The 26,129-nt window shown below is 41.5% G+C and overlaps 1 protein-coding gene across 7 annotated transcripts in view; it reads left to right on the top strand.

The window, feature by feature from the left end:
• ANKHD1 (ankyrin repeat and KH domain containing 1) overlaps window positions 1-26,129 on the top strand; it is a 106,449-nt gene that overhangs the window by 57,463 nt on the left and 22,857 nt on the right. For all 7 annotated transcript variants that reach the window (XM_053957042.1, XM_053957035.1, XM_053957036.1 and 4 more), the window contains 11 exons: window positions 2,386-2,473; window positions 3,091-3,218; window positions 3,376-3,519; window positions 4,175-4,277; window positions 12,704-13,447; window positions 20,191-20,336; window positions 20,468-20,579; window positions 21,339-21,484; window positions 22,921-23,063; window positions 23,839-24,052; window positions 25,273-25,448. In XM_053957042.1, coding sequence (XP_053813017.1) covers window positions 2,386-2,473; window positions 3,091-3,218; window positions 3,376-3,519; window positions 4,175-4,277; window positions 12,704-13,447; window positions 20,191-20,336; window positions 20,468-20,579; window positions 21,339-21,484; window positions 22,921-23,063; window positions 23,839-24,052; window positions 25,273-25,448 — 2,144 coding nt within the window. The remainder of the gene's footprint in view (window positions 1-2,385; window positions 2,474-3,090; window positions 3,219-3,375; window positions 3,520-4,174; window positions 4,278-12,703; window positions 13,448-20,190; window positions 20,337-20,467; window positions 20,580-21,338; window positions 21,485-22,920; window positions 23,064-23,838; window positions 24,053-25,272; window positions 25,449-26,129) is intronic.

Raw genomic sequence — 26,129 nt, 5'->3', positions numbered from 1 at the left:
ATGTTTATTCTAGGTAAAAAGGCTGTGAGGAGACAAAGGCACTGCACTGTCTCAGCTTCTTATTTTGGCTTGTCCTAGATGTCTTCCCTTAAAGCTTGACTTGATGCTGTTTGATAGCCATTATTAGGCTATAGAGAGTGCCGAAGTCAGAACAAATTTAATCTTGAAATAAAGCATGCGTTTCTATCTTCCAATGTGAAAAATACCATCCAAATGCCATAAGTTTTGAAGATCTACAGCAGGTGGGCACCCAAATGGTTTGGTTTGGCTGGACTGCTGGTGTGCACGGTGCTGCAAGGATTGGAAGTGTGTAGTAGCTGAGGATCAAGTTCTGCCTGCTTGAGGAAGTGACAGTTGGTTCAACTGGGCAGAATCACTGCATTGCATTTAAATGAGGAAGCCTCCTGGCGTCCGTGTTTGAGACTTCCAACAGTGAAGTCTGTTAGGAAGGCAGAATGTTGCAAATAATTATTCCTAACTGCCAGTTATCTGCTACATCTCAGTGCAATACGGGATGCTTTTTACTACCTTGAATAACTAAGGTGACCTAGAATAAATTTTGCATCTTGTCATCTTTGCGTCAGTAAGGATTTCGAACTGGGTGTGAAATAGTTCAGCAGCAGCGTGCAGGTCCTGCTCAGAGCAGAGTGGTGGTCAGGAATTCTTTGCACCCACAGCTGCTTTGGGAGTGATGTGCTGGTGGAACCAGGAGTTTGCTGTGCTTCAGGCACACAGCAGCTTCTGACTTTTTAGGATCTCTTGGCAGTGGCTAAGGAAGGAAAAACTATGCCAAATACCAGAGTAAGCATCAGGACTTAAGGGCATGCCATTAATTCTTACAATCATAGGGCCACATTTTAACATAATTAGCTTTGCATGTCTTGTAAATGTTTCTGCCATGCAGACAGTCCAGAAGCAGGTATTTATTGAAATCTAAGCAGTCACTGCCCTGCAAAGAGGATCTATTAAATTTCAAAAGAAAAAAAAGTGACTTCAGTAGTAAGACTGTAAGGTTTGCTGTGCATGTGTGCACTTGTGTGTTTTACTGCTGAGTATGCAAAGAAATCAGAGCTCTAATGTGGGATTTAGCCATGTGTTAAAGCAGTGGTGGGCAGTAACACAGAGCTCTTGTGAAGGCTGAGGAGCAGAGCAGGAGCAGGAGAGGGGCAATGTAACCTCTTATGGTGAAGGATGGCCTTGGGCTGGGGGCCAGTCTCCAACAGAAGATGCAGTCAAGAAGTTTCTTCTTCAAGTGTACAATCAGAAAACTAACTTAACGTGCAGCTTGCAGCTAAAGCAAGCCATATGTCAAAGGACATATGCAGAGTTTTCAGGAATACAGAAATTATGAAGGAAGGAGTTGAGTTGTTCTGTCAAATCTCTTTTTGTCTGATTGTATTTCTAAGTAGCCATGTCATCCACTGTCAGTACTAAATGTTAACTTTCACTATCAGGTATATATGCAATTACAAAGTAAAGAGTGAATTTAGAGCTTGACTTCTCAGGTATCTGATTAAAAACCACACATTTCTAGTACATTATTGATCAGACTGAATGTTATTTAAATGGGATAATATTGAATATAGAGAGCATGTACAAACACTCCCAGGAAGATTATGTTCTCTCCCCTTCTTCTTTGGGAGGGTTGATATCATTGCTCAGCATTCTTTGTGGTATTGATCATGTCTACATAGCAGGCACATTGTCTAGTTCTGTAACTGCTCTAATACAGTTGTATTTAACCACATCTTCCCAGTATTCAGAAACTTTTTAAATTAGAAAATTGTTCTTGATGCTCATTCCCCTTTTGTTGGTTTGTATCATCCTTTTCTCAGCTTTCTGCTTTATTCTCCAATCCTCTTAGAGACTCCTTGTGAGCTGCAGTGATTTGTCTCATTTTAATTTCTGATCCTCTTCAGAATGTTTTATAAATGTTGTGTGAACTCAAGGCATTTTTGCAGTTTTGATGTCTGGCAGCACACAGCAACTCTCTGAACTGTGGCACCGCAGTTCGTGGTTATTGTGAACTTCCTGATGTTGGGTGACATTTGTGTTAGATCTTCCACCTTTTCTGAGGAGGAAGCAAAGTCTTACTGTTCTCATGTATGTTATTCATTTGAGCACTAAAATGAAAAGGGGGTTGTAAGTATGGAAGCTTCGTGCTGTGATACCAGTATGGGTGTGGTCCTAATCCTTTGTAACAGTGTGATTTAGTATTTTAGGTAACAGGAAAATTGACACCAGTAAGTTTACATTTATTACAGGCTGCTTGTGAGATAGATGTTCTACTCAGATGGGTAATTCTGGTCCCATCACAAGATAGTTCAGAAGCTGAAACAATGATACCATTTTTGCCCATTTATACATCTGTTATTTCTTCTCTAGGAGCACGAATCTGAAGGTGGGAGAACCCCACTAATGAAGGCTGCACGAGCTGGTCACTTATGCACCGTGCAATTCCTTATTAGCAAAGGTAAATGCTAGTTTACATAACTAATTAAAAAGCTTAAAATGCCACTTTGCAATGCCACATGTTTGTGATCCATATTTACAATTATTCTGGTTATATGTATATGAGCATTTGTCAAACCCCTAAGGGTTTTTTGAATTTCATGTAGTTCATGATACAATGAATTACAAAATATTTTGCTAGTTACTCTTATTAAGTGTTACATAGATTAGATTTGAAGTACAGCAGATATTTTAGTTTCTTAAAGAAAGCACTTCCTCCTTCAGAAAAGCACATCAAGTACTGTCTGAAACAGTAGCAACTGCACCACATAGTGATGCTGCCCAAAGCGCAGAGAGAACATTTGGAATTGTGCTTCTTACACCATGTGTTCCCTCACTTAACACTTACAAGCCCACTGTTGCTGTTGCAACTGCCTTGTCTGTACAAGGTGAGGAGGAGGATGTGTGGAAGCCAATCAGATAGTCAAAAATCCTTCTTGCTCTTTCCCTAGAAGTGTGTAGGAAGTAATTTGACTACAAGAGTAAAGTTTGTCTCTGTTCCACAAAATACTGTACTTGTTGATACTTTCTTTTAGAAGGAATTTCTTTGTGTTTAATTCTGTGCTCATCTCTTACTAGGTGCCAATGTGAACAGGGCTACAGCCAACAATGATCACACAGTGGTGTCCCTGGCCTGTGCTGGAGGTCACCTGGCCGTGGTTGAGCTTCTCCTGGCTCACGGGGCAGATCCTACTCATCGGCTCAAGGTATTCTCTAGCAGCTGTCCTGTTTCATAGCTTCTGAAAGAACCACCTGGCTGATTTATGAAGTAGTACATTTAAATCATAGAATTATTACATGGGGACGCTACACCAGGGAGCAAAACTCATCTTCTGGCTTTTTGTTTCCAAAATCTCACTTCAGGATGGCTCAACAATGCTCATCGAAGCTGCCAAGGGAGGACACACAAATGTTGTTTCTTACTTGCTGGATTACCCAAACAATGTTCTGTCGGTTCCTGCAGCAGACTTGTCCCAGCTCACACCTCCATCTCAGGATCAGTCTCAGGTAAGGAGGTTTTTTTAAAACAGCACCATCAGTGTTGGGAAGAAACACTTGCATAGTAATTAATTTTAAAATGAATGTAGACAGTGGAAGAAATTTTAAAAACCCTGCTCACATGAGAATGATAGAGAGCAAGAGAATTGGTTGGTGCTACCTGCAGAGAATTGAAGAACACACAGGCTTTGTTCTCTTTTCTACTCCTTGGACAGGATAGTTCCAAACCTAGGATTTCAAAAGGATGTTGTTTTCTTTCCTGCATTTGCTTGGTGTTTTGGTTGAACAGTTCTAAAGCATTGCAGTAGTACCCCTCACATGGTGTTAGTGATTCTGTTTGTTATATAAAAGAAAATACATGTGTAAATTCAGAATTCTGCAGTCTGAAGAGGCAGCTCCAGGGGAGTTAGCTGATTAAAGCCTAAAGGAATTAACAGTTTTCCAGCCAGGACAGCCTGGCTGCACAGAGTAGCACAGTTAACTTCAACATATTGTCCCCAGTAAAAAAGCAAGGTTCAGGTCATACCAAGAGGTAGCATAGAATACACAATTTGGGAAGAGAGAACAGGAGTAGGCTGGTTCTGAATCTGTGCATTAACACTTGAAGAGCTGGTCTGCCAGAAGGTGTTTTTACCTGAGTGTGTGTCTGTGCCTTTGTTTTAAGGTTCCCCGTGTCCCGGTGCATACGCTCGCTATGGTTGTACCTCCCCAGGAGCCTGACAGGACCCCTCAAGAGAACTCCCCACCTCTCTTGGGAGTGGTGAAAGGTCAGTATGTAACCACTCAGAGAATATATGTGGTTTGGAAATGGATAGACTGGGGACCATTTTATAGAGCTTATGCATAGTGTAGTCCATTCCATCAGTTCCTCAACACTGCTAATGAAGTGTAACTTAAAACTATTTTACATAGTTTGTAGTTTTGTCCTTATTTTCTTGCATTCTACAGTATAGCAACACTGGTTGTTCTAACCATATTGTGCTTATTCTAATTTATTAGAATTATGCTTATTCAGTTTTTTTGGTGGAAGAAAATGCTTGTGGTAACTGCCCTAGTGCAGACAGATAAAAAAGTTCATGTACTTTAGATGTGGTGTTCACTTTTGAATATTGTACATTGGTCTTCTAGAATAGTTGCAGCTATTGACAATGGACTTGATGCACCAACTTTTTTCTGTTCCATCAGTAGCAATGCAAACATGTTGGCACTATGAAATACCCGTGCAGATCTACTTACAGGAGAGTTTTGTTGTATTAGTAAAAGTTCTCTTGTGAGTAATCATAACATCAGGGTTTTTGCTTTGAACATGGTCAAACTGATTGGTTAAAACTCCTTGCAGTTAATAAATTGCAATTAGGGAGTTTTTTTCCAGCTGTGGATTCTGTAATAAAATCATATCTGCTAAGTCAGCTCAGAAAGAGAAGCAGATTCTCAAGTGCAAAGTTACAAACTGCAGCTCCTAATGATTTACAGTTTTGGATGGGGGATCTTAAGCATTACAGTATCCAAAGCTCTCTTACCTAGATCTGCTGAAATCCTTTGTTTGAGGAAGCAACGAGCACTTCCAGAGCAAACAAATAAACATAAACCCCTTAGGGGCACAAATAAAGAGAGAAAAACATTATGTACCTGCTGGTGTCTGAATGTGCAGCTGTGCCCCTCTCCATGCATATGCCATGTGTGTGACCTCTCAGATGCACTTGGTGTCTCATTTCCTAGGATGTGCAACACTTGATATTTTGGATTTCAGAAAAACGAATACCAAACAAATGAAAATGATATACAACTTCTGGTTCAATTAACCCACCAAAAAGCTATATATCAGCACGTGTGCCCTTCCAGTTCAATGCCTGTTAGCACTGTGGAGTGGGAGTGTTCTGGGAGCACATTTTGTGGTGCATAGGAATCAGTAAGGGATTAGTTAATGCTGAGTCAGAAGACTGAACTTAAAAGCTAAAAGTTTCATTTTATTTAATCCAATTATGAAAAGCAAATAGTTGACTGTAGTTTAGAAACAGCTCTCATTACAAACACCTTATTGCCAATGTCAGCACATCCTGAGGTGTGTTTTTTTCAGTACTGTGATGTTGGAGCTGGCACAGGGAGATCTCATTGTTCACAGGGGTTCAGGACATGCTTCATGCATGTCAGCAAAACTCATCTGTGCTGTGCTGTAGGAGATGCAGCAATCCCAAATGTGTCATCGAGCTGATGAAGCATTCCAAAAACTCTGTGCCAAGCTTTTGTGTCTCTCAGATCTTTAGGGGGAAAATGTTATTTTTGTGCTAAACGCTGTGTGCTCCTTGCAGTGCAGAGTCAGTGTGCTGTGCTCAACTGCCATTTGTGACTTGTTACACACATGTGGCTTTAATTCACCAGACTTCCATCACTAAACTTCTTGGGAGAGGAGGGGCAAAAGAGGGGGTGGGTCGAGGTGTTCATTATTTCCAAGGCAGCAGAGCAGTCAAGCTCTTGCATAACAAAATTGTTTATCTAGGGCAGAACAATTACCTGCCTTCAATTAGAAGTAGTCCCTGAGTTTTTGTATAAACTGTGAACTACTGGGAGACAGAAGAGCAGTACCTTTCCTCCTTAAACTTAGCACATGATTTTTTTATGGACCTGTGTGAGTTTTACAAGAAATACAATAGTGACACTTTGTTTTCTGAAGAGTTCTTGGCAAGTCAAATGTAAAACTTGAGCACATTTAAGTGTTCCTATTGCAATTCAGATATGACATGAGGTTTTCAAGAGGAATTTATGGTCTAATTTTGAATTTTATTATTATTCTTCTTCAGTAAAGCATGGAGGCACATAGGATCATTACCATTTGAATAATTACTTGGCAAAGGATTTAATATCAGTGTTTAGCTACTGAAAAGAGAAACATTTCAGAGGCAACATTGAATCTAGAGAGGCTTAGATAAAAGTGACACACCAAGATGATAACTTGGAAAGAACTGAAGAAAAATCAGGTGAAAAAAGGAGCAGAATTAGTTATGGGATTGACCAGACCTCAGCTCCTACTTGCTTAGGAAGGATTGTTCTCAGTGTACTACATTTAGCACGTGCCTGTTGTGTCCATGTAAAAGAAATCCCAGTTCAGCTCCTTTTGCTTCCATGGGGAGAGGCAGGAGATCCTTCCTTGGTGGATTCTGCCCTTGCTGAACAGGGGCAGGATTGCTCAGCAGCAGCTGTGGAGCAGCAGCTCAGCACAAGGAGCTTTTTGGGTCCAAAACCCAAGTGTGCAGTTTCCACAGGCCCGAGGGTATATCCAGTGCAGGGCTGTGCTGCAGCTCCAGGCACAGCACCTGCTTCCCTGGGAGAGGGGCTTGGAGCCCAGCCCAGGGAACAGTTCAAAGGAATGCTGCTGGATTTCTTCAGGATATCAGCTATTGATAATCCCCTCTATTTTGTAAATGCAAATGAATGGTTCCTGCAGAGCCTTGTGCAATGTGCAGGGCTGGAACACAGAGCATGCTCTAGATCATCATCAAAAATGCTGGGACAACAAGGGATGCTCAGGGAGCCTGTGGAAAGCAGCAGGGTTGTTTTCTTACTCAAACTATTTTTACTAACATCAGCTGTTTTTAAACGTGTCAAAGTTCAAAGCAGTCTGGTTTTGGAGAAGGAGGTATCAGGTTTTCAGTAAATTTTTCTCCAGATTTGTTTTACTTCATACCTTGAAATTGTGCTTACAAATTGGCCTAAAGTGAGTACTTAAATCCTGTCAACATGCTGTCTTTAGACTTTTCTAGTGTAATTTTTAAGTGGGCAGTAACTTACAGTGGTTCTCGTTTCGGGTGCAGGGCTTTTTTAAAATTACACAAGACCAAATAGACTTATTCATGTGAAAGCTGCCCACATTTACCTTTGATCCCTGTGAAGGAGACCAGAGTTCCCCTAAGGCTGAGTGGTACTTTTGGAATCTCTAAGTTTCTCAGGTAGATTTTCAATATATGGTATTTCCTGGATCCCCATGCTAAATCTAACAATCTGATAGTATGGAGAAGGGGAAGAAAAACCTCTATGTAACTTCAATAGATACAAATTCAATAAATTTTCTTTTTAATCTGATATCTGACTTCTATACCTAATACTGAGTTATATATCTCAGCAGAGATCTCATGCATTGTGTGATTTAATAAAAACAGGGGCCAGGTTAACAGTAAAACTAGGAAGTTATATGATTTTCATGGAGGTAAAAACATTAGTAAGGCAAATTGATATTCCTGCTTTTCCAGCTTTTACATTCTGATTTTTACCAGATTTTTCTACTGCACAGTCCCAGCTGCCTGTTCACTGTTTAATGTGCTTCAACATCTTCTGATCAACCCTTGCCATTTCCTCCTGGAAACTTCCTGCCTGGGTCAGCAGCTAGCCCAGGTATCTGGGATGAGTTCCCAAGGGAGATTTCACCATCCATGCCTCCTGATTTCTGAACTTTACTAATACTTTCTTTTTAGATTTAAAGCCTTTTTTCTGCAAATCCTCAGCAGTGCAGGCAGGTGATTTGGCACCCAGACACATGTAGGTCCCCAGGAGCACAAACGTGTAACAATCTTTTCACAGTGGTTTGTGAAATTCTGCTCCTTTGAAGCTTCAGTCACCTGCTTGCCACCAGCTAATTCAATTATGTCTTAGCAAATTTCCAGTTACATACCATGAACCCACCAGAGGAAGCTTGGGAAGAAGACTTAAGGTTAGAAAGTAACTCAAATTTTTGATTGGCTGAAAATTGAGTTCAGCTTGGCTTGGTTTCAGCTGTGTAGCCATTGCCTGTTGGATTGCATTGCACCTATTCCCTTCAATTTTCTGTAGAAACAGCTGCAGGAGTGATAAAGACTGGCAAAATTACTCCATGGTTCCAGGAGGGATACTGTGAGCATACTGAAACTCATCATTCAGCCTTCTACCAATTAACCTCTTCTTTATAAAGAAGAATTCAGTATGTATGAAAAACCATGTAGCAGATTAATTTTCTTGGGAAGTGTAGGCTTATTTTTTTTCCAAATTAGCAAGATTATGTAATATTGTACTTTGCATTTGTGTCTGTATGGAGCAACTGATTGTTTCTCCAGATCCTTAGAGATGGGTTTCTTTCTGATACAAATAATAGTTAATCACAGAATTTTCATGAAAATTCAGTATTGAGTTCACTTTATTCATGTTGATGAGGCTGGTGAGTTTTAATTGCAGGTTGCAAATTGAACTCTCAGTTTCTGAGTGAAACCAGATTTACAAAAAGAAACCTCAAGTGCAAGAACAACGGACAAGCAATTCTGTTACAGAGCACACAAATGACATGGTGATTCATACAGATTTATATAACAGGGTCTCCAGCAGAGAAGATGTATTTGAATGTACAAATGTGTGTCACACAGCTGACTTTTTTCTTACTGACATTTTTTTATGCTGGAGAAGATCTTTTGGACTTTACTGTTTAGATTTTGATCCATTTTTTTTTCCATTTGATAATGACAATAGAATATAAAGTATAATACAATTTAAAGGCATATAAGTTAGTTCTTTCCTGGGAGAAGTGACATGCTATGGATTATAAATCAGAACTAGAAGAGCAACTTCCTTGAGAATCATAACCACTCATGAGGAAATATGGTATCAGACTTGTTTGTTGTATAAATACTGAATGTGTTCTAAGCAAATTTAAATTAGAATAATTCAATTGCTTGAGAAAACCACCTGAGGACTACAGAACTGAAGGGTATTTTTCCAGGTTCTTGCTCACAGTGTTTAGGGACTTTAAATGTTATTTGCAGCCAGAAGCATTAAAACCTGGTCATGGTGTCTGTCCTCTCTGCTCAAGAGACCAGGAATGATGCCTGCAAGAGGCTCATTGGGGTGAGGGGGCTCTTGCAACTCAGGTGTCTGGGAGATGATAAAAGTGTATGGGAGAAGTACAGGAAATTGCCATAGGAAACACCTGTCACAAGTGGAGATCAGAGAAGTGGATGGGAAGCTGTGTTTGGGCAGAGTAGGTCTTACCCTGAGTCATAAAAGGTGGTCACAAACCTGGCTGAAGATCTCTGCTTGCTCTGCAGGAGTTGTGGTGAAGGCTGTGTTGGGCAGGGTAGGGACCAGGACTTGTGGGAATGTAGAAATGCAAATAAAAGAGCAATTGGTGATACTGTTCACAAAATAATTGGGGAATCATTCCCTTCTTTCCTCTGTTGCTTTACTAGCATGCCCAGAACCACTCTGGGTTTGCTGATCAATTTTTTTCCTATAACCATGGTACTGGATGGCAGGTGGTATCTGTGTGGCAACATCTGGATTTCAGTCATCTTCAGTCTAAATAACTTACTTTCATATTAAACAAGTCTTCTAAAACTGATGAAAATAGTTGCTTTAGAGGCCAGATTGACAGCTTAATGTTGCTAGGTGTAATTTTGGGAGTAGGTTGTTTGTGTAGATGACTGATGCTGCCCCCAAAAGATAAATGTACAAAATAATTTTTTTAAAAGGTTGACATGATTATGATCTGGCCTGTGATTGGATTCTTCAGTCTTACTGAATTTATGTATTTTAGTAGTGGAAGTGTAAAGTGTGTGTTCATAATTATGTACTGAAATGGACACAGTATTTTTCAGGATTTTGTAATATAGAGGAGATCTGGATAAACCAGGAAATGCTACTTTCTTAGTACATTCAATATTTGCATATTCAAAGCTACCAATAGTGTAGCTTCTCCACCTCTGGTTTGACCTGACTGTTCTGGTGAACATGTCAGGTTTAGTAGATCTTTCTTCCTACCCCTCCTCCTCTTCCAATAGCTCCAGTTACAGGTCACAACAGTTTTCTGGCATAGAAAGGGTGATCTGAAAAGTGGCCCTGCTATCTAATTAGCAGCTGATTAATGTAAATTTCTATACATTTTCTGGAACTTGAGAGCCCAGCTGGTCTCCTAACACCAGTCTTCAGAAACTGTCCCACCTTTCCATGATGATTCCCAGTTGGAGCTGCTGTCAGAGCCCAGCCCTGGCTCCTCAGCCCAGCCCAGCTCTCGAGGTGGGGTTGTGCTTCTGCTCTTTCCTTCTTCTTGTGCTCCTAGAAAAGCTTTCCCATGACAGGCTTGTTTTCTCCTCAGCTCAGACTTAACTGAGAGGATCAGCATTGTTACTTTCTTATTTGGGAGGCTCTTTGAACTGCAGCTTTTCTTTTCTACAGTGATAGAAGGTATCCAGAGCTGCTGGGCTGTGGGAATGCCTTGTGTGAGAAAGGGAATGATAAACACAGGACCCTTAGGGGTGACATTAAGCAGAGCAGGGCAGAGGGTTCCCAGCCACCTCAGCTGAAGGCAGGGTTCATTTGCAGTTTGGTTACTGTAGCATTGGAGAACAGCTTCAAAACAACTATATAGACAAGCCTTTCAGAGATTTTTGGTGAGTGCAAATGTATTTCTCAAGAGTGGTCTCAAAAACCTGTAAATTACACTTGTTAAAATTAAAAGATAACCCCTGAGTGCACAACAAAGCCAAAGAGGCCACAGGTTAGAGCAGGCTTCAGCTAAAGAGCCACCAGCCAGCACAGAGCCAGGGATTGCTGAACTTCCCCCAAATTCCTTATTATCTGCTGAGAAACTGGCTGGAGACTCAGCCATGGTTCAGGGGCAAAGTAACAGCAGTGGTGGGGAGAGGTGCTCAGCTGGAGCTACTGACCTGCACAGAGTGTGGAGCTGCAGAAGGAGCATCCTGAAGGGTGGCTCCAGGGGCTGTGGGACTCTGGGCTGTTTCCTGGGATTAGTAAGATTCTTCTTGTTTCTCCTATAATTAGATATGGCTTGCTTTCCCAGGAGTCTGCTGAAGGTATGCAGTGCAGAGTTGGTCCAATTCTATTTTCATATTTGTTCTTTCTCTTTATAAGAGAAAAATCTAATGTTTTTTGGTTTACAATGAGTTCCTCCGAAAAAGATTCATTCCAAAGTGAGGTGTATGTGACTCTTGTTTTGACAGCAATACAAAGTGAAGTTATTTGTGAATTAGTGTGTTGGTGAAGGATGGCCTAGAGAGAAATAAATCTGTGTTTCAGGAAATTTAATCCTTCCAGGGCTGGTGACTGATCCATGACTTAGTTCTTGCATCCAGACTTTCACTTAACTGTGTAATGTTTAGGTAACTTTATTAAACCATGGCTCAAACTATACATCATTTTAGTTCCCCTTTCAATTATTAATTATGTGAGTCTGCTTTGTAAAACTTCAAGTCTTCTTTCCCTTTTTTTTTTTTTTTTTTGAAGGCTCCATATATCAGTGTTTGGGTAAAGCAAATGAGTATTAGTGCAGAAAATTATTTAATCAGGCTAAAACCTTTCACATTTGTAATTAAAGTTCTGACACTGAAGTTATAATTAAAATTTCAGCACTTAATAGATTCCTTTCATTAAGATGTGACTAGAGTTTCCCAGATGTGGCTTTTGGGAAAGCAGCCATGGGTTGCTTGAGGGCAGTCAGTAATTGGGGCAGGGCTGCCCAGGTTTGGTGGGCCTTGGTGCAGGCTATTTTTAAAGTCTTTATAATGAACAGAATTGTTCATTTGTTACTGGAAGGGGAAATGAGCAAGTTGTTAGTGTGGTCCCAGAATTTTTAAAAAGGTACTAAAACTTCACACTCCACTTGAAAGCACTAAGTTTGCAGTGGCAGATTCTGCTTGAAATGTGAAGGTGAATGCTTACAGTGTTTGGAGAAATCCTAATTCAAAGTATCATCTTACTGTCAGGTTAGTCTGCTCTCAGCCCTAGAGTCTTTCTGCTCCTAACCTTGCTGTTGGAAGTCAGCCTCTGGAAAATACTCTTACTTTAAGCTCTGCACACACAGAAGAACTTTGGCAACTCAGTAGATCATGTGAATTGCCTTGCTGTTCTTGCTGATTCCCCTTCCCAAGTGCATTGTCAGCTATGTCAGAAATTGTCAAGGTTCCTTGTAAGATTAAAGTAGCTGTGCTCAAATGTCCTCATATGAGGATCAGTATTGAAAATTCCATCTATCTGCTTTGTCCTTTCTTGTCTTAACATGGAGTGTAGGGTTTACCTTTCTGTGCTTTGACAGATGTGCAGTGTTAGTTGTAAAGATTTTTTTTACTTTATTTTTTTTATTATTATTATTTTTGGTGGGTGAGAGGGGAGGTTTGGGGTATCTTCAGCATGGCATTTTTTCAAACATTTTTCATGTGCTTAGGTGCATCCAAGCAGAAGTCAAGTTCCCTGCAGGTAGCAGATAAGGACCTACTGCCACCTTTTCACCCATACCAACCTTTGGAATGCATAGTAGAAGAGACTGAAGGCAAGCTGAATGAACTTGGACAGAGAATTAGTGCTATTGAAAAAGCACAACTTAAATCATTGGAATTAATTCAAGGTGAACCTTTAAATAAAGATAAGATTGAAGAACTTAAAAAGAACAGAGAAGAACAAGTACAGAAGAAGAAGAAAATATTGAAGGAGCTGCAGAAGGTGGAAAGGCAGTTGCAGATGAAAACCCAGCAGCAGTTTACCAAAGAATATTTGGAGACCAAAGGTCAGACAGACACACCACCTGCCCTGCAGCAGCAGTGCTCACTTACAGGGGTCTTCCCAGAAGTGGAAGCCGATAAGGGTCTGCCAGAGGCTAACTTTTCAGGGTTACCTCAGGTTGACACAATCTTGTCTAAAGATGATGAGCAACACCAGTCTCCACCACCTGCTGAACAAATAGAGTTTGTCCCCATCCAGCCTTTGCCAGCACCGCAATGTAATTTTTCTGGTAACTTAGGTTATAATGGGACAGAGTCTCTTGAACTTCAGAAAGCATTAGGGAATCAGCAGAATGTAGGACAGCAGCAGCAAATTGCTGGGCAGGGGCTCTTAGTTCAAGAACCAGACGGATTAATGGTTGCCACTCCAGCACAGACGCTTACCGACACTCTTGATGACCTAATAGCAGGTGGGTTAAGAAATATACCTATTTTTGCATTAATTTGTGTGCTCAGTTTCCCTCTCTCTCCTTCCCTCCAAATACGTCTTGGGGTTTTCCAGTCTGGGAATACTTGCTTAAGAATAAAGTTCCTGATTAGTGCTATTAATCCTAACAGTGACTTCCAATTCTAACATGATACTTTTAAATATCTTTTTTTCCAAAGTGCAAAACTTCCTGTACTGGACACCTGTTTTAGCCCCTTTGGCCTCATCTTTTTCTGTGCTTCTTTAAAAAGCCTCATCACGAGTAGTAGTGCCCATTAGGAAACCCAAAAGCATGACAGAATTATATCTTCTGTAGAATTTTCTGTGCAGGCTTATCAGTGACTTTCTTCAATGTGGTAGCCATCTCTAGCAAGAGCCAAATTGTTGTCACTTTTATGGACAAACACATCCCTGTCCTTGCTGCTGGAGCTTAAGCACAGCCTGGAATCCGCGCACAACCGCTCCGTTCTGTGATGGCTTGTGTTTGCAGAATCCCTGCTAAACCCTGGGTGTTGTGCAGGAATATCTGCTGGTTAGATGTTCCACATGGCAAAAACGTGTCCTGGTAGCTGGATGAAAAGCAAAAACCCCAGCATCCTTCACGTGTTGGTACGGTGTGAAGAGGAATGGGAATGCCCACACATCGGGTTGTGTGAGTGCCCTTGTGCAGAAACAGGGATCACTTTGGGTGCCTTCATTTCCTGGACTTGACTAGGATTGAGGTTTGCTGCTGGAGGTATGTAGGATATAGCCAGTGTTGTTTGGTCTGTAGTTTTTTTTATTCAGTGTTTTTCAACTTTTCTCTGTACCTTGTGCCTGTACCCCTGCCCATTATTTTCCTGTCTGTCTCCCCCGCCCCTTCCGTTTCGTAGTCACTGCCGTGTCCTCTGATGTCAAGGCTGTAGAAGTGTGCAGTGAGATCTTTGGCCAGCCATTCCTGGGAGCCTCTGGAATGGTAATTGCATCAAGCTCATGCAAGTCAAGAGTACTTGTGACTTTGCAACCTCCTGTGGAACCCAGAGCTGGTGGAGTAGTGGGGTGGTTGTACCAGCTCCTGTCCTCTCCTTGCTGTAATTCCAGTTGTTTTATACAGCAGCAGTCTTAGTTCCTCCTGTTCTGGCACAGTGAGCCTCCCTCCCTGCTCTGTGATGCTCTTCAGAATGCTCAGCCAACATTAAAACATTCTCAATTTTTATGACTCAAAATTTTAGTACTGGAGTGTATAAGGAGGACAATTTGAATGGCTAACACAAAACATAATCAACAAGGGATTAATCTCTCGAGTAGTTGCTGTTGCTGAGAGTTGAACGTGTCTGGCACAAGGCCATGGAGTCTGTACCCTCTCGTGGTCAGCAGCTCATTCTGCAGCCACAAACTCAGTGTCCCCACTGTGAAAAGTGCTGCAGTCCAGCTGAGTGTGAGAACTGTGCTGTGGGAAAAAAAGATTGCAAACAACCAGAAAAACTGTATCTTAAAAAGAATTTTAAAAAGTTGAATAGACATTGGTTTGCTTTCTGAAGACAGCTACTGGTTTTGCTAAGTAGTTAAAGACATTTTTTTGCTAAGACATGAGATTTACTTATTTTAAATATCACTACAAATAGCACCATCTTCTGCATTAGAAATGACATTTACAGAAATGCAACTTGAGGATTCTTTAGTTATTGAGTTCCAGAGGCTTCTGCAAAAATGTATTGATTGCTTTATTGAAGTATATTTTCTTCTGAAATTCATAAGTCTCTTTCACTTCCCTCCAAAAAAAATTGTCAGAAGATAGATATCTTTCTCACTCTGTAAATCCAGACTGTGTAAAAGTGATCTCCATGTCAATTATAATCCTATTATATATCAGATTTATAGCCATGTAAAAACAAACTGTAAATTTATCAACTCATACTCTGAACTCTTTGATCCATATCTAAAATGCATTTTTCTGACAAAATTACCCTTTAGTCCTTGATGTTATAAAGAAATTCTGAGCAATTAAAACTGTTACAAGAGCTGTTTTTACATGCCCACTACAGAAGCCAGGTGAAATGGTTCAGAGGCTTGTGCCTGGTGCATGGGAAGCCTGGGTTTTAGGGAGCTTGTGTCCCACACTTGGGGTGTCATTGAGGGCTCCCCTTGATCCCACTGCTGGAGCTGCAGTGATGTTAGTGAGTGACTCTGGGTTTAGAAGAAGTATGAGCATTTATTCCTTCTGAGTATTTCAGTTTGGGTGGGGACTGCTTCAGAAGAACAGAAATTATTTTTCCCTCTGCCCTGAAATACCTTTTACTGTTGCTCTTAGCAGTGGTGATATCCACAGGAGGCCACGGAGATGCTCCATGGGCTGGAGCCCCTCTGCTCTGGACCAGGCTGGGAGAGCTGGGGGTGTTCACCTGGAGAAGAGACCTCAGAGCCCCTTCCAGAGCCTAAAGGGGCTCCAGGAGAGGGACTTTGGACAAGGGTCTGGAGGGACAGGACAAGAGGGAATGGCTTCCCACTGCCAGAGGGCAGGGATAGAAGGGATATTGGGAAGAAATTCCTCCCTTATGAGGGTGATGAGGCCCTGAGGTTGCCCAGAGAAGTGGTGGCTGCCCTTGGATCCCTGGCACACAACCTGGCAGTGTCCAAGGCCAGGTTGGATGGGGCTTGGAGGAACCTGGGATGGTGGAAGGTGTCCCTGCCCATGGCAGGGGGTGGAATGAGATGAGCTTTAAGGTTCCTTCCAACTGAGACCATTCTGGGATTCTGTGATGTGGGAGGAAAATCTTTCCAAGCCTCAGCTGGGACCAGTTGTAAGGGAGAACTTCAATTTCTATGAAGCTACAAATTTGTATTTTGCTGAACAACTTGACAGTGACAACATATATAAATGGAGTATTTATCTTACAGTCAGGCTGTGTCAGCTGTGAGCTGTTTAGGTGGTGGATGTCAAGGTACAAAGTGTCAGTGAGTCATGGCACACATCCCCTCTTCTATAAAACTACACAGAAGTAACCAAGTACCTTTTGGAAAGTCTGCTAAAACCTAAAAATGAAGCAGCTCTTTCCACTCCAGAATATTTTGTTTGTAATGGAGTTTATTTTGATGCGCTGCTGCAAAAATCTTGCACCTAATAGTACATTAAAGGGTGACTTACTACAGTCAAAATTTTAACCAGGTTTACAAAAGAGACAGACTTGGTGCAATTTAGAGTGGGAAATCAATAAATTAATTTGGAACACAGCTATCATTTTCATTATTCAGTATCTATCTGGTTTCTTAGAGCCTCTTGTCTTGCATATTTGCAGTTTCATTTCAGTTCACCTTCTGCATTTTCCATTGCACATTTCTTAGTTGTAGTATCTGAATTGAGGCTGTTTCCTGGTTTAGGGTATTAAAAATGAGGAACTTTTCTGTGTTGCTGGGGTTTGTCTCTAGTTGGAATATTTTTGTTTCTTTTTGTTTTGCTCAGCTGGTATTCTTAGTCAAGAGACTGTGTGTGCTTTTCTGTCCCACTCTCATCCTGTGAGCTGGTGTTTCCAAACTGAAATTTCAGGTGTGTTCTAAGAAACTTTGTTGTTTGGTTCTGACATTCTGGTTGTAGTCGGTGATACCGAATTATGATATTTTAAGGTAAGGATTTGGAAGGTGACATCTGAGTTACTGTGTTGAGGATTGGTGTTTGGATTAATCTGGTTACTGGGACAATCTGGAGTGAGGAATGGTGAGCCATATGAAGGGGGCTGCAGTTACCAACATGCAGAAGCCTCTGCAGTAGCAGATTACTGAGAAGCTGCCTGGACTGGCTGAAAGGCTGCTCAGGCTTGAAAAAGGATGATTCTCTCTGTCCTGAAAGTCCCAATTCCTTTGAGGAAAGAGGAACTGAAATCTAAGTCCAGTATTCCTGAATGCCAATGCTCGTGTCATGACAGCAGCTGGGTAGCCACAGTTTCAGCCTACAGCTGAAATCTCATCCAGAGCTGCTTGCTCCAGGTACTGTCAATGTTCCAGAGTTATATTTGGATAAAATACCAAGTTCTTGCTTTCTTTTGTTTTACTAATGTTTCCTTTGATATTTTTTGATGACTTTGAAAATAGTCATCCATGTCTTTAAAGACCAGCATTCATCTACCACTCATACAAACAGAGACCTTTGGAACACTGCAAACCCTTCGTAGGCCATGGGAAACCTGGATTTTGTCATGTGTAGGGTAATTTTTTTTTTCTATAAGGAAATCTTCTGAATATTGAAGTCTATGGACATACCTAAAACTTCTGTCACAAAACTGGTATTTCCCTGGAGTCGAGGGCAAGCAGTGTCAGTGCTGCTTTCACTGCTAAGCTGTGGTAGCACAGACATTCCCTGTTAATGCCTTGTTGGAACCATTGCTGCAAGGTCATTTTCAAGTTTAAAATCTGTATTTTGCTGTGTAACTAGAGCTGGGATAAATCAGCCCCGTGAAATTGGAGGCAGAAATTCTCAGGCTTTTTTTGCTCCATGGACCACAAATTATGCTGCTGCTTGGGTCCAGCTTGCCAGCCACACTGAGGAAATAAAAAAGAGCATTTTGGAAAATCCTGCCATTTTGTAAGCCTCAGTAGTTATACAGGGGGTGATCAACTGGTGGGTGTTGTAGGAATATTTGTTAGATTTTATTTTAAACCATATTTTAGGGCATCAGTGCAGGGTTTATCTTCATTTCTCTCTCATGTTTAATATTATTACTGTGTACATGAAGTGCATAGTGCACATTCATATGCTTCAAACACAAGATGAAAATCTAAAGTATGCAAGAAATACTTCAATATTTTCAGTCATGGTTGTGAAATACAGAGAATTTGTGGAACCTGTGACAGCTACACTGAATATATTACTTTAAGACTCTTAAACTGGCTCCCTCTGCACACCCAGCTCTGCATGCACAACACATGTATGTGGTTTTACATGTATCTGTAGTTGCAAGAGCTGAAAAAATTGAGCCAGTGTCTTCCACAAGGAAGGACCAGCTTGATTTAACATAAATCCTTAACAGGGTGATGTGGTATTTTGGGAGGAGTAATCTGTAGAAATCCAGTTATTATCTTGCACTTCAGTGCATTGAGCAAGAAAACAATCGTATTGCATTAATTCATGCTCATTTGCTGCTGTGAGTGATAATCCATAGTGAGCTTTTCTATTTGAATCTTTATAAACTGTACTAATCTGGTTTGCTCATGAAGGTCGTAACGAGAATTCAGATCTGGTACTTCATTGCCTAAACGTGGTGACCACCTGTTAATGCTGGTTTTGCCTATGCACCAGGGAGAAGTGTTTGCTTAAAAAATACAACTGAAAATGGAACTTCCCCAAATTTCAGTGAACCCCCTGCCATGTTTCCAGAACCCAGTGGAAGTGACCCATCTTGCTGTGCTTCAGTCTGTGTTTCCTTTGTCAGGCACTGGCAGCTCTATAGGCTGCATTAGTGGTGTTAATGGTCATGTTGGGGCTTTTGCTATGACTTTTCCATCTACACCATTTTCCTGTGAGTAATTGCTGGTGTGTAATCTGACAATGGAATGAGGAAGGTTGAGCTGATTTGCAAAAATCTTTTCTGTAAGTCATACACAGCTTTGGGTTCATCCCTCATCTTCCCTTAGCACTTGAACAAAAGCAAAATGCTGCTGCTGCTTGTTTCCTACCTGTAGCTGTTAGTGTTTTCCTTTAGTTGCTTTTTCCAGGAATACTGGTAAATGCTGTGTGTTTTGGAATAACTAAAGCTCACCAGGTGTTCCAGTTGATGAGGCTACACAATAGAGACATTTGGCAATCCAGCAGTGACAATACTTGTCAAATCCAGCTGCTCTATCAGCAGGGATTACTGAAGCTAAAGCACACACGGCAGTGTGTAGGTGTGTTACACCTTCCTGGCAGGTAATCCCAGCTGAGTACAGGGATCCAGGCTCCACTTGGACTCTCATCAGGTTACAGAGGCAGGCAGGAGTTCTGGCCCTGCAGTGGATGAGCAGGGAGGTTTCTCTGATTGTTGATTTAAAACTAGGTGAAAAAAATCTGATTCTCAATTATTAATTTTTTAATTTTTTATTAAAAAAAAGAATAATATAAAGTTGCCTTCTTTGTGTCCCTGAGCAATGCTGGATCTTCAGGATGACATCTTTTACAGGCTGTGCATCAATCAGAATAAATTTTAGGAAGTACAGATAGTTTTCAGCTTTCTTATTTTTGTTGACTGCCCCCTCCTGTCTGCTTCCCTTCCACTTTCCTGGGTTGGTTTAACTCTGAGACATGATTAATAGTGTGAGCTGCTGTCAGTCATCTTGCTCTGAAAACTTTCTCTGGAGGCTAAGTGTGCACTAACCTTTATGTGAAAAAAATTGGGATTGCAGAATAAGACTATATTTTTGAACACTAGGTTTGTGTGTTAGTGATAAATAATTTGCCTGCTTAAACTGAGTATATGATTGAACTCTTCTTAACAGTGAAGGTTACAGTTAGAAAAGGGTAACTAATCACCTTCATAATTCACACTTGTAATGCATACAGACTAATTAATAAAATTATTTTCTAACTTACCACAGTTTGGAGACGGTGCTTACACTGTTTAACTGCCACAAAGCTGCTTTTTGTTTTTAGGAACATTCAATTTGTTTCCCCCATTACTGTTCTGATATTAGACCATTGCAGTTTTATGGAACTTAATATTTTTCATATGAAATGGGACGTTCCTAAGAGTGAATGAATAACCTGGTGCTCATTTTCAGCTGTGAATAGCAGAGTGCCCAGTGGCTCCACCAGCTCCTCGCACAGAACCGAGTCCCCGACGCCCGAGCCCTGCCCGCAGGCAGCCAGCAATGTGCCCCCGCAGTCCGTGCTCCCCATGTACCCATCCGTGGACATCGATGCACATGTGAGTAGTCGAGCTAAGCTTGGAGTGGATTTAGGAAAAAAAAAAAAAACAAGTGCTGTTGTAGAAATATTCAGGTTGTCTTTATTTTTTATTTCTGAGTATCTGCTGCTTTTTCTCTCCCACGCGTGAAGACTGAAAGCAATCACGACACTGCGCTGACCCTCGCATGTGCGGGAGGGCACGAGGAGCTTGTGTCTGTGCTGATCGCCCGTGGTGCCAATATTGAACACAGAGACAAGAAGGGTAAGTGAGAGCCATAACACAGTTTGACCATGAACTAAAGCACGAAACAGTGAATTTCAAAATGTGAACTGCATTCTTGCACTTCACGTAGTAACACTGGTCATACAAAGCCAGTGAGCTTCTGTCTGCACCTGAGTGGGATCTTAAGCAGATTTGTGAAACATGAGGCACTTCTGTCCTTACAACTCATGCTCTACAAATGACCTCACAAGCCTGATAGAGGAGCTGATGGGGGTAACCCGCCCATCTTGGCTGTCAGAGCTGAGTGGTGGCAGTTGTCAGGTTGGGTATCATTGTTCTCAGAAACAGAGTTCAGCAAAATCTCACATCTTTTAGAGCTGAGAGAACAAAACCACCACGCCACCTGTGTTGGAGCTCACATTGACCACTGGCAGTCAGCAACACATGCAGGGCAGATATGGTCACTGGTTGGAGCTTAATTTAACAGTAATTGTGCAGAAAGCTGTGACTTCTCCAAGGTGAGGAGTTGGTCAGAACTTAATCCAAACTGATCACTGCAAGCACTGTTTAAATTTCTTTTGAACAGCCTTTGGCTGGAATCTGAGCCTCGATGTGACAGGGTCAGAAAAGAGTTGGGAAAGGCTCTGAGATTGTAGCACCCAGCAGGAAACCCCCAGTCTGAGGAAGAGATATGATCAATAGAAGTCATTGTGAATTAACCCATTTGTGCATTTCTGCTCCTTAATAATACTTTTGAGATACTCAAGGTTGCTTTTTAATGCAATCTCATGTCACTAGGTTTTACACCCTTGATTCTGGCTGCAACTGCTGGACATGTTGGTGTCGTGGAAATTCTTCTGGACAAAGGTGGGGATATAGAAGCACAGTCGGAGCGCACGAAGGATACTCCGCTTTCCTTGGCATGCTCCGGTGGACGCCAGGAGGTACAGACATGTCCTCAAAGGGCTGGAGTTCTTACTTGCAGAGAGGAGCTTTTTTGTACACTGTTGGGTTTCTTCTGTTGTTGATACATCTTACTTTTTTTCCAGAAGGTTTTTCACCTGTTTCAGTGTAGCTAATTTAAGGCTTTTTCCTCTTCTAAGAAAGGAAGAAGAAATTTAAGACTTTTTTTTTTCCTTCTCTCCCTTGCCTATCCCAGTTTTATTAGTTAATGATCATGGTCACTTGTGGTCTTTCTTCAGTCAGTGTATGCTCACATGGTAAGTACTTCTGTGAGGGAGGCAGATATTTATTGAATAACTTTATTCACTGGGCACTTTCCTTATCCATCTTCCCTTTTCTCAGACCTGAAACAGCTGGTGCAGGCACACAAGGAGAGAAACTGAGATTTTGTGTGGGCAGTACGTGGCTTTAGTGATAATGCACAGGGCTGAAAAGTGCAGATGCAATGCAGGACACATTGTACCCATCTTTTAAGGATGTTTCAGAGATTTGTGAAATCCTTCCTATTTCAGTCATGTGCATAGTACCTTAGAAGATGGCATGGAGATAGCCAAGAGCTCTGTAGTAGATTAATATAAGGATTCAAATAGTTTGCCAAAATTGGAAAGTTTCCATTTTAATTTTGAATTGCAGATCTTTTAACAGTAAAAGTGCTTCTCATAAAAAAGGCAAGATCAGCATAGCCTGTAGTAGTAGCCTGTTCTTCCTCTTTTTTTTTTTTTTTTTCTTTATTTCTTTTTTTTTTTTTTTTTTTCTTTTCTTTATGCCAGAATCTACCCCTTATGTTTCTGGCTTAGCAAGGAGCCTTTTTTTCTGGCTTGTTTGGAAATCACCTAGCTTATGTTAATAGTAAATTGAGGCCCACTGAAGTACATCACCAAAATGGTTTCATTTTCTCTCATTTTATTTCTCTGAAGCAACTTCTAATAGAGGAGTCCTTCCTCATCCTCGTTCCATTAAAATATCAGTCACTCTGATTTTTGCCACTTTTTTTTTGGAAAGTTCATATAATGCAGATGGCCAAACTTGGCTCAAGTGTCATTTGAATTCAAGTTGTGAGATGAGTTTTTGTGGAAGAGATGCTCAGACATTGTGAGACATTATGGGAGTGGGGTAGATCTATTGTTTGCAGACTTAAGATTCCCAGGAAGAGCTTCACTTTAAAACCTTGCAGTTTTATTTAGGTAGAACAGCCTTTCTGGCAGACAAGTGCTCAGCTGCTGTGGTCATGGACTGTGGGAGCTGTACAGAGATAGGGAAAAGTCAAGCAGAAGAGGGTGGAGATTTTCCTATGGAATCTTGTCTGTTGACAAAGGAAGCTGGTAGCACGTTGGAAAGTTTGTGATAACATCCTCTCACTCCCTGGATAATAGCAAAGGCCACAATATGTCTGTTAATACTCGTGCTGTCTTTTCAGGTTGTTGATTTGCTGTTGGCGCGGGGAGCAAATAAAGAACACAGGAATGTGTCTGACTACACGCCGTTAAGCCTTGCTGCATCTGGTGGCTATGTTAATATCATCAAGATTCTTCTCAATGCTGGGGCAGAAATTAATTCCAGGTAATGTACCATGTGACCAGCTGAGCTTCAGTGTGACACAGGCACTTCCTCTTGGCTCCATCCTGAGGCTCAGGTTGGAATCTCAGGTGTTTTCAGACCTCCTTGTAACAGTGTTTTTACACTGAAGACATTTCTATGTTCATGTTTTCTTAGTGCTTTTAAATCCTTTAACTATCACAAACTTCATCTGACTTATACCTAAATTTTAAGGGATTATAGTTTGCAAACATATTCTTTCCCTTTTCCACCATTCTGAGGTCTGAAAGTCAAACTATTTCCAAATAGAACCATGTCAAGAAGGCAGCCAGGTGCTCAGGGCAGCTCTGTGTGTTTGAAGATGTCTTTTTCAAGCAGAGGAACAAATTTACACAGCAGTGTCCCTTAAGTCTGCTCTCTACTAATTTAAAGAAAACTTACATATATTCTAACACTAGATAGAGCAAGAGAACTCTTAACTAGGGAAAGTTAAAGCTGCAGCTGTGCTAGAAGCATGTTTTTCTTTGAGAAAATCAGATGTAGCTTAAGGCTTATGTCTGCTTCAGCCATCAGAATGTACAACAGCTGAAATGTATTTTCCTGGTTTATACATTGGAGTTGTCTATTGCATATAGTCCCTCTGGTGGTTTCTCCTAATTAATTAAAAATGCTGCTATTTTAGGTCAGTGCCTATATTTTCTGTAGGTTATATGTTCCTTTCTGACTTACAACAAAACATTTTGTTGCTTTTGGAGGCACTTGTGAGCCGTGGGCACTGCAGTTTGTTTCTTTCCCTCAGGACTGGCAGTAAGCTGGGCATTTCTCCTCTGATGCTGGCTGCTATGAATGGCCATGTCCCTGCCGTGAAGCTGCTGCTTGATATGGGCTCTGATATTAACGCCCAAATCGAGACCAACCGCAACACAGCCCTCACCCTGGCCTGCTTCCAGGGCCGGGCAGAGGTGGTCAGTCTGCTGCTGGACAGGAAGGCCAATGTCGAGCACAGGGCAAAGGTAAGTGGGGGACTTGCCTTTCCTTATGATTTATTGCCCCTGAGTCATCAAGTTGCTTCAAAATTTCCTGTAGCTTTGAGCTCCTCTGGGCTCAGAGGAGTTAATACATCAGAGCACTTAAATGTTCTGAAATGAGTGTGGTTTCTTTTAGAAAATAAAAAAGCATCAGTGATGATGTATTTTTTTGCATTAGGGAAAAGCTGACTGGTCCTTCTGAGTTTATAATGAAACTTAGATTGAGTCTTGTCTAGACTTTTTCAGGTTTAAACTTGACGTGATACTCAGAACAGATACAGATATTTTTACATGCAAGTGAAGTGTAGGCAGGAAGAGAATAGTGTTGCTTGTGATTCTCGTATAGAGCAGACTTCTTGTCTACAACCAAAGTAGTGCAGTCAAACTTTGTAAAGCTTTTACGTTGCTGTAGAACCCATGGCTTCAGTACTGTGACCTTCTGTGCCTCTGAAATGCTCCACAGGTCCCATCCTTTGGTGCTCTGGGACAGCTTTGTGTCTCCTGCCATAAAGCAAGCTTAAAGCTTGTGTAGACAGCCAGACTGATTTCCCCAGCACAAAGGAATTTTTGGTAACTCCTAAGGCTGCTGAAATAATTGCTGTGTCTGTCTACCCCGCCTGCTTCTGGAATGACTGTGGCTGGAGAAAAGGGGATATGGATAAAAGCCAGCTCTCAAATGGTCAGTTGGGCATGTTAGCAGCTGGTGTAAGTTTTTTTAACAGTCTGACCTGGCAACTAAGTTGGGCCCAGATCAGTCTCAGTGCCAAGGGAGGCTAGAGAAAAGCTATAAAGCCAGTTTCTGAGTATTTTTGTAGACTTTTGTAGACTTGTGTCTTCATTTGAATCTGTTCTAACCTCTGTTGTAGAGATCTTGTTATAAACTTTGCATTTGCTGTTGAGACAGGTATCTGGTGGTGCTTAGTCAACAGTTTGCTTGGGTTTGTATAAATCAAAGCCCAAGAGTGTTTGGGTTTTGGGTTGGTTTTGTTTGGTTGGTTTGTGTGTGGGTGTTTTGTTTTGTTGTTGGGGATTTTTTTGGTTGGGTTTTTGGGGTCTTTTTTGAGGAAGAGGCTGCTTGAAGTTAGGCTCCTAAACTAAATATAAGCAGCTAAATAAAAATCTGATTTCCCTTTGTAGGAATCATTTATGTCTTATCTGAAGTACGTTGTGCAGATTTCACAGAGTAACTCGTTCTCTTTGCACAGACTGGTCTCACACCTCTGATGGAAGCAGCTTCAGGAGGCTATGCAGAGGTTGGAAGGGTTCTCCTTGATAAAGGAGCAGATGTGAATGCCCCACCTGTGCCTTCCTCGAGAGATACGGCTTTAACAATTGCAGCTGATAAGGGTCACTACAAGTTCTGCGAGCTCCTCATTAATCGGTAAATCATTTCTTCTCATTAAGTGTTTAATGCCAGAGTGGGTGGGGCTCTGAGCAACCTGATCTCGTGGGTGGCTTCCCTGCCCATGGCAGGGGGGTTAGAACAAGATGAGCTTTCAGGTCCCTTCCAACCCAAAGCAGTTATGACTAATGATTAGTGGCACATTTGTTCTGTATTCCTCTGTGGCAAAAGTGCTCTTGTTCACATTACCTCATGCACCTGAGAGCAAAGGGAATTGGAAGCTTTGAAAATAGGATGTTAAATCTCTTTCCTACTCTTCAGTATTATCCTGGAATATCTCACTACTGTAGTGTTAATGAAGCCAAGCAGGCAGCTGGGACCAGAGGCAGGCAGACAGTGTCTGGCTGGGACAGCTTGTTTGTGTATGAATCCAGCAACTCCCACGTGAGCATAACCCCCCACTGTCACTTGAGGGGCAAAGCCTGGAGGTAGCTCTTGAGCTTTTCAAGCATATCCCAGTGTGCTGCTAGCATCTTAAGGGGCTGCTGTGTCCTGTGGGTAGTCACCACACTGATAATTTAAAGGTTGCTGGTTGCATATCTCTGGTGCATTAGGTGACATGAAATGAGTGTTCATTTCTGTCAGGGAGGTTTAAATATTCCCCTTGTCACTACCCTGCAGATGAATCAGCAAATTTCAGGGACAGAAAAATTTCAGAGA

The sequence above is a fragment of the Vidua chalybeata genome, chromosome 15 (assembly GCF_026979565.1).
Source record: "Vidua chalybeata isolate OUT-0048 chromosome 15, bVidCha1 merged haplotype, whole genome shotgun sequence".
Lineage (NCBI taxonomy): Eukaryota > Metazoa > Chordata > Aves > Passeriformes > Viduidae > Vidua > Vidua chalybeata.
This window is presented reverse-complemented; position numbering and strand designations above follow the sequence as displayed.